Source organism: Balaenoptera borealis, assembly GCF_965194805.1.
Source record: "Balaenoptera borealis genome assembly, chromosome: 3".
In the NCBI taxonomy this organism is placed as follows: domain Eukaryota; kingdom Metazoa; phylum Chordata; class Mammalia; order Artiodactyla; family Balaenopteridae; genus Balaenoptera; species Balaenoptera borealis.
This window is the reverse complement of record NC_138866.1, coordinates 152,723,267-152,737,504: the sequence shown is the minus strand read 5'-3', so window position 1 is coordinate 152,737,504 and position 14,238 is coordinate 152,723,267. Positions and strand designations below refer to the sequence as shown.

Here is a 14,238-nt window from a genome sequence, read left to right as displayed (position 1 = left end):
TTAGGGTGACCGTCTAGGATATAAAATCCTGCTTTATACCTCTTGTCCCATGCACCCGGTCACTATCAAAAGTGTCCTGGTTTGGGCAGTCCCTCTAAATCTTGGGAGACTCGTGGTTTACACACTTCAGGGAAAGTGGATGAATTATATCAAAAGTTCAGCTCTGGCATGGTGAGATCTTGGTCGAAAACTCTTCACCTCTCTGGTCCTCAGTTTCTCCAACTAGAAAGTAAGTGGAGTTACACCTGACCTTTGTGAGAACCCAAAGAAAGCTATAGGTCTCCTCTTTAGAAAAGAATGTCCATATGTGTGCGTGCACAAACACACACACACACACACACACAAACTCTGGTGCACAGTTAGACAGGTTCAGGGTCGCCTGGATCACTGGTCAAGAAGCCCAGTATGAGGGGCTTCCCTGGTGGCACAGTGGTTAAGAATCCACCTGCCAATGCAAGGGACATGGGTTCGATCTCTGGTCTGGGAAGATCCCACATGCCGCGGAGCAACTAAGCCTGTGAGCCACAACTACTAAGCCCGCGCCCTAGAGCCCGTGAGCCACAGCTACTGAGCCCGCGTGCCACAACTACTGAAGCCCGCACGCCTAGAGCCCGTGCCCCACAACAAGAGATGCCATGACAATGAGAAGCCCGTGCACCGCAACGAAGAGTAGCCCCCGCTCGCCGCAACTGGAGAAAGCCCAAGCGCAGCGACGAAGATCCAACGCAGCCAAAAAATAAATAAATAAAATAAATAAATTTTTTTAAAAATTAAGAAAAAAAAAAGAAGCCCCATATGAGATGACTTCTCAGGACCGTCTCGCATCACATTTTATCACGCGCCAGGCCTGGACTCACTGCAGGTTGTGGCAGATGGAGTTCTGTGCCCCTTGACGTTGCCCTGTCAGGGATTCCGTCCTTTGCTCCTGCGGGACGACATCTGGGACTCTCTGGTCGGCTGTTACCTTGGTTACTACTGACTTTCGGCTGCGCATGTCCCCTATTTACTGTATGCGCCACAGTAAATGTCACTTGGTACCGCAAGCTCCTGGGGGCTTTACCCCTCCCCAGCTTTGCCCTCTGCTGGTGGTCCCGCTGACTTCCCTCTTCTCAACTCAGAGGAGAGAACTTCCGACCATCTTAAAATTTAAGGCCTCCTCCTCAAAGGCTGGGGCTTCCATCCAGCCCAGGGTTGTGTGTTCGTGTGTGTACACGCATGTGTGTATGTGTGTATGCACATGCTAACCAAGACAAGGCTGGTGTCACCCAGGATGTGGCCTGACCCAACCTAAGACACAGCCAGACAATCCTCCCAACAAATGCCATTCTAGAATGGTCGGGCTTCTGAGGGCAGGGAGGGCCCAGCCTGTCCGGCATCACCTCCGGCCACTGCCCCACACCCAGCGTTCCAGGTGTGCTGGGTTTCACGGTGTTGCCTGAACACACAACGCTTTTCCTTGCTTCTCAGTCTTGCCCACTCCATTCCCTTTGTCTAGAATGTTCTCCCTTCCTCCTGGTGACAAATCTAGATCTAATAGGTCCTCCAGGAAGCCTTCTCAGACTCTCCCGACGGCACCCCCACTCCATGCTCGGGGTCCCTCGAGCATCCCTCTAATACCACATGCACCAGGCGCCCATGTTTCCGTGTCTGGTCCTGCTCCTCAGCCACACTGTGAATCCTGGGCTGCAGGAGCCCCATCTGATGCCCTCTTCTCTCCTAGGCCCTGACTGGGGCCTGGCCCAGGACACGTCCACTGCAGAGATGGACAGATACAAGGATGCAAGAGGAAGCTGTCATCAGGGCAGCGGGAGGGACGCTCATCCCACTTCCTGGGCATCTCTGCCTGCCTCTGCCCCGCCCAGGCTCTGCACTGCCACCACCATCTGGCCAGGACCCCCCAGCCTGCCGGTGGGAGCCTGGCGGGGCTGGGCCGGCCTCAGCGGGCCCGTGAGCGAGGGGGCAGCTTGGCCCTCGCATCCACTCACTCTGCTTGCTGGGAGCTGAGAGTTCTTCGGGCTTCTCAGCGCTCATATCGCCCTCATCTGGAATCTTGCTGGCGAAGCTGCTGGACACGTAGAGCTTGCTGGTGTCCAGCGTGGCCTTGCTGAAGGGCGACATGGCCGAGTACATGCTGGTGTAGCCATTGGAGTTGCAGCTGAGGGCGGCCAGGTCCAGGGCCTTGCCGCCCGTGATGATGGGGATGTTTAGGGAGAGCTTCCGCCGGCGGCTCGGGGATGACGTCTTGGTGATGGACAGGGGCGGGGGTGAGGAGAACTTGCGGGTGGCGCGTGGCGACTTGGGGGGGTCGCCGTACAGAAGCTTGTTGTTCTGGCCACTGGCGAACAAGAGCTCCAGTGACCTGTGGGGAGGGCCAGGGAGGAGATGAAAACAAACGGTCAGTGTAGGCCTGGCTGCCGGCCCGGGCCTGGGGGTCCCCTGTCTCCTGGGGGGCTCAGCGGGGCAGCTGAGCGGCTCCCTCAACCTCATGCTCCCTGACCGCCGAGCTGGTCCTCTGAGTGGGCAGGTTTGAAAGGAGGCCACGCCCAAGGGGCTGGGCAGTTAAATGGTCTGTGGCCAGGTGTCTATAGGCCCAAGTGTCCTGTTCTGGGAGGGGGCAGGGACTTTGATGGCACTGTAGGTCTGCCTGATGCTCCCTCTTTGTATCCCTCTGGTCAGCAGCAGCAGCTGACCCGTGATGCTGTGGGTCTTCCTGACCTGCAGGCTTCTGAGAAACCTCTGTCCCCCGCATGGGCTCGGTGTCACCAACACCTCTGACATCCTCCTCACCCAGGTCCAGAGAGTTTATGGATGAAGCTGAGACTCAGAGATGGGAAATGACTCATTTGATGCCTCCTGACTCTAAACCCAGTGTCCTTTCCGCCCCACCTGGGTGCTTGATCAGCCTCAGGTGTAAATTTGGGGGGCGGGAGGCTCCCCGCAGCCCCGGCCACGCTCCTACCGTCTGCAGGCAGGGCCCACAGCTCAGGTCCGGGTTGGGAACAGGTGATACATACATGATAACACAAACGGCAGCTTGCGTGCAGGGAATGTATCCAGCATGGGACAGACCTCAGCTCTTAATCCTCACGGTTGCCCCAGGGGAAAGGTGCTCATCTTCCCATTTCACAGACAGGAAACAGGCTCAGAGAGGTGAAGGGATTTGGTCAAGGCGGTAGGGCTGAGAGCTGGGATCTGAACCTGCCTCTTCCCACTACAGGCTCTGCCTGCTGGGTGGAATCCCAGGGGGTTCCCAGGTTCCGGGGGGTGACCTGCTGGATCCCTCCGGAATGATCTCGATTGGTTTTCAGGCGTGACTCCATCCTGGATGGGGCGGTTTTTCCTGCTCTCTCAGAGCCCTGGGAAGCCGGCTGCTGAGGTTTAGCAGGTAAACTGTGAGCACTTGGGCGGGGGAGGGGGACAGGGAGGGGCTGGGGGAGGGGACGGAGGTGTACTCTGGGCAGCTGGCATGCTCTGGCAGCAGAGGCGTGGGGCGGGGTGGGGGGGGTGGTTAGAGTCTGCAGGCCTCCCTGCCCCCCCCCCCCCTTGTATCCTGGGCTCCCATTTGGGACCAGCCCAGCCTCCAGGCGGCCCTGGGAGTTGGTGTGGCTCAGGAGCTCTGCTCCAAGCAGCCCTGGAGCCGAGGCCCCAGCCCCAGTCTCACCCGGGGGGTGGGGGAGGACTCAGCGGCGTCCAAGGCAGAGGTTCAGGCAGAAAAGGAAAGCACCAGTTGGCCCTTCTCCTTTCCTGGCAGGCCCCTCCTGGAGCAGTGAGGTTCATCAGGATCCCTGAACTTGACCTACTGCTGGGTAGCCTCAGGCAGGTCCTTCATTCCTCTGTGCCTCACCTTCCCCTCTGCTGGGTGAGGATTGATAGCTACCTTCCTCACCCATCTCAAACTGGGCTGCGGGGAGGGTCTTGCTGGGTTTGACCTGCCCCCTGGTGCCTCGTTGGTACCACCCTTGGCTGGGTAATCATCTGGCGGGATGGGGGTAAAGGTCTTTGTTCACTAAGCTGGGTCCCCAAGCAGTTGGACTGGTAAATGTTGAAGTTCTGAGGCTGGCTCTTGGGGCTGGCCCCGGGCCTCGGCCAGTCTAGCGCCTGACCCTGCCGTGTGGGATGTGCCTGCCCTTAGAATTCTAACCTGGCAGGGACCCTGGGTTCACAGTGACCCCACCAGGCTCCTCAAACCTTGGCCGGGCTGGGGGCTGGTTAAAGCAGGGACGTGAGGAGGACAGGTGGGAAAGGATTGTAAGGGGGGGCACCTCCGCCCTGCCTGTCGCCCAGACTCAGACAGGGGTGGCCATGTGGGTTCCACGAGACCGGGGCCCTGGGTTCAAGTCCCCACTTTGCCACAGACTCCCAGGAGCCCTGGGGCAAGTCTCTTGACCTTTCTGGTCCCAGTTGGCCCCCCACAGGGCTGAGCTGTGACAACGCAGGTGGAAAAGATGGCCTTGAAGCCAAGGCTAAGGTGGTCAGCCCTCCACAGGTGGAACCACGCCAAGTGTGCAGAAAGGGGGTCTCTCTCCTCTTCAGAGAAGGACGTGGTCCACGCAGAGAGGGGGTAAGATTCTCTCTGTCTCTTTCTCTCCCTCCCTTCTTCCCTTGACTCCGCCTTTCCTCTTTTTTTTCCTATGGGGAAGGTGGGGAAACCCTGTCCTGTGGAGGAGGCGACCCCCCCCACCTGCCACCAAACTCTACCCCACCCCAGGAGCCCGGGCTGGGAGATGGAGAAAGCTGGGGCTAAGCAGGAGCATCAGGCAGGTCAGCCCTCCCCCACCTCTTTGCAAAGGGCAGGCTTGGCTCCCGGGGCGGGGGTGCCCCTCATCCCCCCAGCTCGGGTTCCAGCCCGCTGCCGAGCTCCGTCTCCCTCCTGGGCCCAGAAGCTCTGCGGGTCGGCCCGGGAGGAGGAGGCCTGCCCACCTGGCGGGGATGGCGCTGATGGGCTTCCTGTAGATGGTGATGAGCTTGTCCAGGACCACGACGGCGGTGGTGAAGACGCGATAGGAGTGCAGGAAGGTGTTGAGGAAGTCGATGCTCAGGAAGCGCAGGTCCGTCAGCCTCTCCAACAGCCGCTCCACGCTGGCATACCGGATCTGCAGCACTTTGCAGGAGTTCATGGTTTTGCTGAAGCGAATGTCCACGTCATCGCAATATAAGGAGGCGTCGGACCTGAGGAGGAAGGAGGGACTGAGAAGGCACTTGGGTCTGAAGGTGTCTGAGTCTGTGGCTGTCTCCCCGACCAGGCTGCGAGCTCCCCGAGGGCTGGACCACGGCACACCCATCACTGTCTCCCCAGCGCACCAACAGCCAAGGATGGAGGGACTGATGAAGGACGGGGTGGCTTGTGACGGGAACAAGGAAAGCTTTGGAAGACTGACGTTGAGGTAAAATGGGCTGCAACTTCTTTTTCCCAATAATACCTGAAGACCTGACATTATAAAACTCTTAGAAATGCTGGATGAAATATAACAAACTTAAAAATAATGTGCTGCCAAGTTCACAAGCTATGAAGAAAATCCGTTCACACAAAAACATGGACACATATATTCAGAGCAGCGTTACTCATAATTGCCCCAAAGTAGAAACCCAAATGTCTATGAACTGATGAAAGGATAAACAGAATGTGATCTATCCATACAATGGAATACTATTCAGCCATAAAAAGGAATGAAATACTGATATATGCTACAACATGGATGACTCCTGAAAACATGCTAGGTGAAAGAACCTAGTCACAAAAGTCCACACATTGTAGGATTTCATTTATATGAAATATCCAGAAGAGCCAAATCTATAGACACAGAAAGTAGAGTGGTGGTTGCCAGGGGGTAGAAATAGGGGGGAATTGGAAGTGACTGCTAATATGCATGGGGTTTCTTTTTGGGGTGATGGAAATATTCTGGAATTAGACAGTGGTGATGGTTGCACAACACAGTGAACATACTAAAATCCACTGAATTGTACACTTTCAAATGGTGAGTTTTATGTTATATGAATTATATCTCAATTAAAAAAAAAAAAAAACTAGGGGCAAAAAATATACGGAAAATTTCCAGGGGCCAAAAATGAAGAGAAATTTGGAAACCAGTTGATGTTTTAGCTGCCTTTAGGGCATCTGTTGCTCTTGGAAACCAAGTGCCTTGGTTTCAATAGAGAAGTAGACCAGGCCTGGGCCTGCGGGTGGAGGGAGTTGGAGTGAGACCCCCATGTAAAGCTGGGACCCTTGAAGGGTTATAGGCTCAGTGAAAGGTGGCCTAGAAAAATCTACCCACCAGGAAAAGAAGATTGCAAGTTTTCTGTTTTAGCCCAGGCTGTGAGGGGGGAGCATGGGGAGAGTATCAAGCTCCCTGAGAGTGTATTATTTGCCCTTCCAGTGGTTTTGGAAGACAAATACCTACTACCTTTGTGGTTTGGGAAGCCCAAAGAGTATTAGTGTGGTCACAAGATGTAATGCTCCTGGGGCAACTGGTGGAAACAAATGCAAGACCTTTCTGGAAGGGCATCTGTCAACCAGGCTCTACAAGACATTCAAAGATAACCCCCCCACTGAAAATGAGCTCACAATCCAAAATTTAAAACTACATAAGCAAGTGTCAGCAGATATGACGAATAGCTTAATTCAATCCCCAAGGGTCTAATTTTTTTTCTAAGTCTAAAAGTCCTACACATTTCTGTTACTAGCTGCTCCTGCTGCCAGCAATCTGCTGACATCTCTCCTCCCTTAGTTACAAAGAGCTACAAAGGGTGAAGATGCGACTGTCATTCCTTATAAACCTCCGGCCCCGTGCCAAGGCGGGGCAGAATTCTTAGCAGTTTATTCAACCTTCTCAGTCTTTGTAGGGGGAGGTCATCTCCTCCTTGACCTCACCTCGGCTGCTTCTTAAAGTATTAGGGTCAATTAACATAGCCTGCGTTACATCAGCTGGACTAAAAGGCAAACCCTAAGGGCTGAGCAGTCATCCTGGAGCAGATCTATCAAAGTCCTTCATCCCTGGCCAAAGTGATTTTTGCATAGGGTGGGGGTATAACCCAAGCCAGAGCCATCCAAGTCCTTTTCTGGGACCTTCCAAACTGGATCTGGTGGCAGCAAGTTCCATTCCTCTCAGGCTGCCAACACGTGAGGACAGGCGTCTGGTGGTCAACCAGACCATAGTGGGCTGAGGACCTGAGGGCTGAGCTGGGTCTAAATATCCACGGGTCTCTCTTCTTTCAGTTTGAAAAGAGACAATCCTGAAGAAACAGGAATGATTCCTTCTAAGGTAGCTTTGCTGCAAGACACAGAACATTTTAGAAAACACCTGTTTTATTTTTCACCAAGATTCAGGAGAATATATATTGCATTGACCGAACCGCAAGAAGCAACCAGGAAGAGGAAATCATCTGAGATCGGAAAGATTTCTTGGAAACGAAAGATAAGAGTGTTGAATCAGAGGACATGAATGCAAGTAACAGCAGATGAGAGACTCAGAAAATCAAATGAGTGACACAGAAGCGAACTTGAGAAATTTTCCCAGAATGCAGAGAAGGTGGAGAGGTTCAAGTGAGGAGAGAAAATGTAAGCGGCATGGAATCGACAGACAGGGATCCAGCCAGTTGACTACAAACCTCTAAAGGAAGAAGAAAAGTTGCAGAGAAGCAAAACTGAAAGACAGTGGGCAGGAGAAAGTACCTGCAGATGGGAAGGACTCAGTGGCACCATCCCTGGAGAACTGCCCTCGGCCCTTGGGTGAAAGGACTCCCTTAACTCGAGCCAGGTCCCCACCACGGGACTGCACCTTCTAGAAGGACAGTGCAACTCCTCACACACTATGGATCCCGAAGCGTCCAGCCTAGACCTGACATCTTCAGTGGTGATTATTGGACCCCTCTGGCAAGGGTTTGCTTCTAGCACCTTCTTTTTGGGCTCCTTCTGCCACTGGAGGGGGTAGAGAAAGTGAGAAAAGCCCTCCCCTTTTTTTTTTCCCAAGGGTTAATGGAATTTTTTTAAAGATTTATTTTTATTTTATTTATTTATTTATTGTTTTTAGTTTTTTGTTTTTTTTTTCAGTACCATGCAGCATGTGGGATCTTAGTTCCCCAACCGGGGATCGAACCCAAGCCCCCTGCATTGGGAGTGGGGAGTCTTAACCACTGGACCACCAGGGAAGTCCCAAGCCCTCCCTTTTCTATAAACCTCCCTTGCCCCGTTCTTCTCTGTCACAAACCTCCCAATCATTGTTGGTGATGGTGCCTCTGGCAACTCCAATGTTATGTAAACCTATTTTGGACTTTAGTTGTCCTATCTGTAAAATGGGAGGGCACACTAAAGTAGTGATAAAAACAGCTTTCATCCTGGATACCAGTTCTGCCAGACTGGGAGTAACTGCCTGGGGCTGTGTTGACCATTACAGGCTCAGCCTTAAAGACTGCCATGACCCATTAGTAATGTCTGCCACGGGTTCTGGATTCTGATCCAAATGGCTGGCTCATGTGCTAGATATTTGCCAGCCCTGCTAGAAGGGGTTTTCAGTCCCTCACAACACAAGCATCTTTTGACTGTAAATTCAGCCCTGCCTCTCTCTTTGCTCTCCCAATATTTTTTTTTTTTGAGATTTTTTTTTTTTTTTTGATGTGGACCGTTTTTAAAGTCTTTATTAAAATTTGTTGCAATATTGCTTCTGTTTTACATTTTGGTTTTTTGGCTGCGAGGCATGTGGGATCTTAGCTCCCTGACCAGGGATCGAACCCATATCCACTGCACTGGAAGGCGAAGTCTTAACCACTGGACCTCCAGGGAAGCCCCCCATACTTCTTGACGAAGCTCCAAGTGGCATTCCTGTCTCCCAGGCATCGAGAGGCCTGGGCTTGATGGGAAAGGGCTTCCCTTTTCCTCCTTCCGCAGGGGGAGCGCCCCACCTTGGGTCTACCTGTCCTTGAGGTCACATGTTGGGGCAGAGCCTCAGGACCCAGGGCAGATGGAATGAGACTTCTTGGATCTTTGGGCTGCTGGTGGTTGACGATCTTCATTCTCTGGGACCTTCCTCTCAAACCCTGCCACTAGCATCTACCCACCAGAGGGCCGGGATGCAGTGTGTTGGGAGGGTAGCAGGAATACTCAGGGTGCATGGGACTAAATGTTTCTTTGTATTGCAAACCAAAAATCAGGACGCTCTTAATTCAGTCTGACAACAGGGTCGGGTATCTGAAATGGGAACCATGCCAGAAACCCAGAGGCTTATGGGGAACACATCTAGGGAATGTCCCCCCAGCCACGGACCCTCCAGCTATACCACTGATGCCTTTTTCCAGCCAGGCTCTCTGTTGCCACTCTATCCATGGCCACCAGGGGGCGCCCGTCACCGCCCTGGGTGCAACCCTAACACCTACAGAAGAAAACCCAACTCTTCACCTGTCACGTTACTCTTATCTGACTCCTGCCCACCTCTTCAGCACACTGTCTTGTTTAAGAAAATACAATTGTGCTATGAAAAATAAGAGAAACAAAAAAGGAGGATAGACGAAGGAGCAAACAGCTTGTGAGCCATGGCAGGCACATATATACACTAAGTAAAGCATACGTGTGCCGAATGTAAATAGGAGGGGTGGAAGGACCAAGCCTGCACTAAATATTCACAAGGCACCAAATATTCAAGCTACACTTAATATTCATGAGGCAAAGCGTACACTCAATATTCATGTCTTAAAGTCAGCCACCCACTGGCGACATCCATTCTGACCCTCTACCCTCTGTCCCAGAACTATAGATAAACCTGTAGCTCTTCTTCAGTCTAACTGGTGAGCTGCCGCTATGGCCAGACATACTTGCCCTGACTTCTCAGACAGAGCAAGCGTGTGCCCTTGGATCCACTGATCAAGCTTCAACTCTGGTCCTTGTAGCTGCTCCATCAGCAAGGAAGGTAGATGGGGCAGGGAGAGAGGCTGTACAATGACCATGGTGTAACTAGCTCATGCAACTACGTGTAACAGGCACTAACCTACTATCCCTTCTCTCTCCCCTGGTTTCTCACTTAGTGTTTAAAATTGATTCACTAGACTGTGTGGTTAGCCATCTTAATTGGGTCTGCGAGCCTTTCTGTTCCAAGACCTCTGGGATAGTTTACCTGGTAGTGAACTTGGAGGCCACAGTTGCATCACAGTTGTTTCCCATAGGACATACCACTCTCCCAACCCTGCAGCCCCATGGAACGTTTTATCATTCCCCAAACACACCATGTGCTTCCCTGCCTCTGCGCCTTTGCACATGCTGTTCCCTCTTCCCAGGATGCCCTTCCTCCTCCACCATTTAGCAAACCCTAACTTATCCTTTGAGGTCAGTTCTGATGTCCTCTTCTTGGGAAAGTCTTCCCCAGCTGTGCCAGGTGAACGAGTCACTCATTCTCTGAACCCTCGTTCCTAGCATCATACAAATTCTATTTTGCAGCACCCGCTAGTGTTTTACGATTTCTATGTGTCTCTTTAGTTCACTAAATGGTGAATTCCCTGAGGACGGAGGCCACGTCTGCTCATCTCTGCTCCCTGGCGCCCTCGCAGGGGGACGCTGCCCATGGGCTACTCCTGCCAAGGAGGCCACGCTTAAGTCTGGGAGCCAACAGGTCCTTGGAGTTGTCACTTTGATCTGGATATTCCATTCCCTTTATCACCATCATAGTTTAAAATGCTGTTATTTTTTCTTTCACGGGTGAGTTTATTTTGGTTTCATCTGCTCACTTTTACTGCCTCAATACGCACTCTTTGCAGAAGATAAGTAGGTACCCACTATACATTTAACCATCATTCTACATGTGGTGTTTTTAATTCATCGTTGAAACAAATCCAGGAGGCAGGCAGGTAGGCGTTATCATCTCCCACTAACAGGTGAGAGACCCAAGCTCAGACATGTTAAGTGACTTGTCCATAGTCATACAACACAGAGCAGAAGCTGTGGGCCAGGGCTCGTGCCTTCAAGTCCAGACCTTCCTTCTGGGCTCCAGCACCTTTGGCCGTTAAACAATGTAGCCATGGGGTGGGGTGGGGTGGGGTGGGGTGGGGTGGGGTGGGGCTACTCCTCATAAACTCAGCCGGATGCTGGAAAGCTCTGGCGTACACGACACTGCCCTGGCTAGCTCCTAGCTGCTGGCGTGCTCGCTTCATCAGGCCTGCCGTCGTCGAAACGGGGTGGGTAGGACCTTTCACACCCTCACTACATAATGGCCTGCAGCTCCCCTGAGTGTGCACTTCAAGTAGCAAAGAGGCAGTGGGTCCCCAAGGTTTGCTTTGGGCAGGACAACACGCCTGGGGTCGGTTAGCTGGGTCCTGGCGTATGCCAGGTGGGCAGAGCAGGCTGGGAATTCAGAGGTTCAGATGGAGGCCAGGGAGCCAGCGGGCCACCTGGGGGGCACCGTGAGGGGGTCAGGCGAGCAGATGTTGGAGGAGAAGCAGGGCTGGTGCAGGCCAGGAGGCTGCACTGCCCAGCGGGGCTCCGAGAGCTGAGTTCAGCAGGATGCCAGCCCCCTTGCCCTTCCTCCCTGGCATTGCCCAAACAAAAGAAAAATAGTTATTAAAAAAAATAGAGTGCATGAAATGTCATTCCTCATGTTCTATTTTAAACAGCCTAATATGTAAATCCACATTTTCAAGACAAACAACTACAAAAACTAAGCCAAAGCCATCAACCAAATAGAAGTTAATTGAAATCAAACACCTAACACATCCCAAAGATGAAACCCAGCATCTTCTGAGCCCCTTGTGGTCACTGTGTGGCCCTCGGTCTCTGGAGCTCAGCCGGACAAGAGGGGGCTCAGGGCACTTACTTGATCATCTGCGGCACAGTGACCTTGGAATTTTCCTCAAATGCGTTCATCATGAGCCCATTGCACCGGATGTTATCCACACACTGGAATCAGAGAGAGGACCCCCGGGTCAGAGCCTCTGTCTCCGTTCCGAGACCCAGGCCCAGCAGGGGTTCTGCCGAGTGAGGCTTCGCAGGCCCCGGCCTGACACACAGTCAAAGGGCATCGTCCAGGCAAGGCCAGGGTCAACGCACAGCATGCCTTGGGTTCTGATGGGAAGTCAAGTCCCCAGCTCGGTGACCTTTTGGGGATTTACTTGACTTCCCTGGGCCTTAGTTTCCCTACCTACAAAATGGGGATAATGATTCCTACCTCCTCGGGGTGTTTGCAAAAATGGAAGTGTCCGACCCTGGCCACTCTGTGGCTGACCTCTGAGGTCCAGCACCAAGGACAAGATCAGATCCACAGTGACCTGGGGCCTCTGTCCTGGGAGGCCGGCTCAGCAGGTGCCGTCCTACCCCCCAAGTCCTCTGCTCACCACAGCGCCCACACCCTGAAGCCACAGATGGTTTTCCACAGTAAAAATCCTGCCTGGGGAAGGCAAGGCTGCCAGCACTAAGGAAGAAGATTGTACATTTTGCTCAGCCTCTGAAAAAAATTCAAAATCCAAATTTTTCTTTGAATAAACAGTACACATCCAAACAAAAAGAAAAGACACAGAGATACATCTGCTTCTCCTTCTCCTTGCCCCCTGCCCCAAGCTCTCACATTTCTGCCAAGAGAGGGTCTCTCCTTGGCCTGGGCTGGGGGGGTACTCTGCGGGGTCACATCACAGTATCTTCTGGTTTTGAGGATGTGTACGTGCGGGGAGGGGTCAAAGTCACCGGGAAGTGAGAGCAGAGAGGCGGGCACAGTGGGTCAGGGCCAGGACCCCTAGTTTTTCGCGGGCCCCAGAGGGAGGCTTGTGTCAGTGGCCCTTCCCAGCCCATTTTCTCCAGCTCCACACTCTGAGACACTCTTTAGCTCTGGTTCTATCGGCAACCCTGCAATGCAGGGCGCCTGGCCACCGATCAGCGCTGCCTGGAGGCGTCAGTGGGCCTGGGGGGGGCCCTGACGCCTGGTGGTGTCAGCAATGCAGCCCTCAAGAGGGCACAGGCCCGGGGGGTACTCTCCAGGCGAGCAGCCCTGAGCCTCTGATGGCTCCCTGAGGACTAGAAAAGGCCATGCTCGAGGTTTCCAGGTTTTCGGTTTTCTCTGGGGCACGCTGGTTGTTTGAAGCTGGGAGGGCAAGACTGGGAAAGAGCAGACGTCTGTTACTAGTCATCCGCACCCCGCCACGCTGCGGGGCTGTGGGATGGGCAGGCAGGGCAGCCCAGGTGTGCGGCCTAAAAATGAGGGGCAGGGAGTGAGTGGGGGGACTGTCCTGAAATACAGTAAAGGCTCTGCCCCCCAGTTCTCCATAAACACAGCTCCCAGGCCCCCTCCCCCGAAAGGGGGACATCTCCAGTCTCGCTGTCCCCTTCCTCCCACCATCAGCTGCTCTCCTAATACTCTCCTCCACTGTGCAGAGAGCAGGCGGTCCGGAGAGGTTCCTGTGCTCCTGGGACGGGGCTGGGCTGACCCATTGCAGGCCATTGCTGGGCCCAGGGAGAGGCCTGTCCTGCGCCAGCAGCCCGGTGCTGCCGACAGCCTCTTTCCAGACTCAGACCTCTGCCCTGGTCCTGCAAGTGACCGCAGCCCTCTGGGTCTGCTCTCTGGTCCCTGGGAGGTCTGTGCTTCCTTTGACTCTCCCAGTGGGGTGACAACCCTAACGCTGGTGCAGGCAAACCGTCCCTCCTGCAGAGCGGACTCCGGGCTTTGCGGGCCCTTTGCTTTCTCTCCTGGCTCTGCTACATCCAGCACCCTTGGGTCACGGTGCTCAGACTTTTCTGTGGTACCAATGGCCTGGGGTGTGTGCCAAAACGTAGGTTCCCAGGCCTCGTGCCAGAGACTTGGATGTAGCAGATCTGCGGGGGACCAGCGGGGAGCCCAGGAATCTGGAGTTTTAAAAACTGCCCTAGGGATGATTCAGATGCAAGGGGTTCCCAGACCACACTCTACGGGTGGCCCAGGGGACTCTGCGAGCTAGACAGCTAGCTGGGCTCAGCCTTGGTTGGTAGAGATACTCGCATCTTTTCCATTAGAACCCTGTAGCTGTCTCCCGCCCCCCACCAGCTTAGGCATGAAGGGACCACTTGCTTTCAAGGACAAGTGACGCTGCTCACCTGGCTGATGTCACTGGTCCACGCCGCCTTCTCCTGTCTGGATGAGGCCACAAGGATGACTGTGAAGGGTGGGGAATCCTTTGGCTCCACCCCGATCTTAAAATCCAAGTGGTCTATGTCTTGGCCGGATCCTTTGGCTTCCAGGTGCAAAACACAGAGTTAGCAGAATGAGTGTGGGTCTTTCTGAGTTGGAAAACGACTGCACG

At 53.6% G+C, this 14,238-nt stretch overlaps 1 protein-coding gene across 4 annotated transcripts in view; it reads right to left on the bottom strand.

Moving 5' to 3' along the window:
• The window catches only part of RASGRF1 (Ras protein specific guanine nucleotide releasing factor 1), a 109,018-nt gene that overhangs the window by 32,871 nt on the left and 61,909 nt on the right, over positions 1 to 14,238 (bottom strand). For all 4 annotated transcript variants that reach the window (XM_082388478.1, XM_082388479.1, XM_082388477.1 and 1 more), the window contains exons 12-15: positions 14,033 to 14,169; positions 11,790 to 11,872; positions 4,921 to 5,169; positions 1,986 to 2,359 (exon numbers count right to left, since the gene is read on the bottom strand). In XM_082388478.1, coding sequence (XP_082244604.1) covers positions 1,986 to 2,359; positions 4,921 to 5,169; positions 11,790 to 11,872; positions 14,033 to 14,169 — 843 coding nt within the window. The remainder of the gene's footprint in view (positions 1 to 1,985; positions 2,360 to 4,920; positions 5,170 to 11,789; positions 11,873 to 14,032; positions 14,170 to 14,238) is intronic.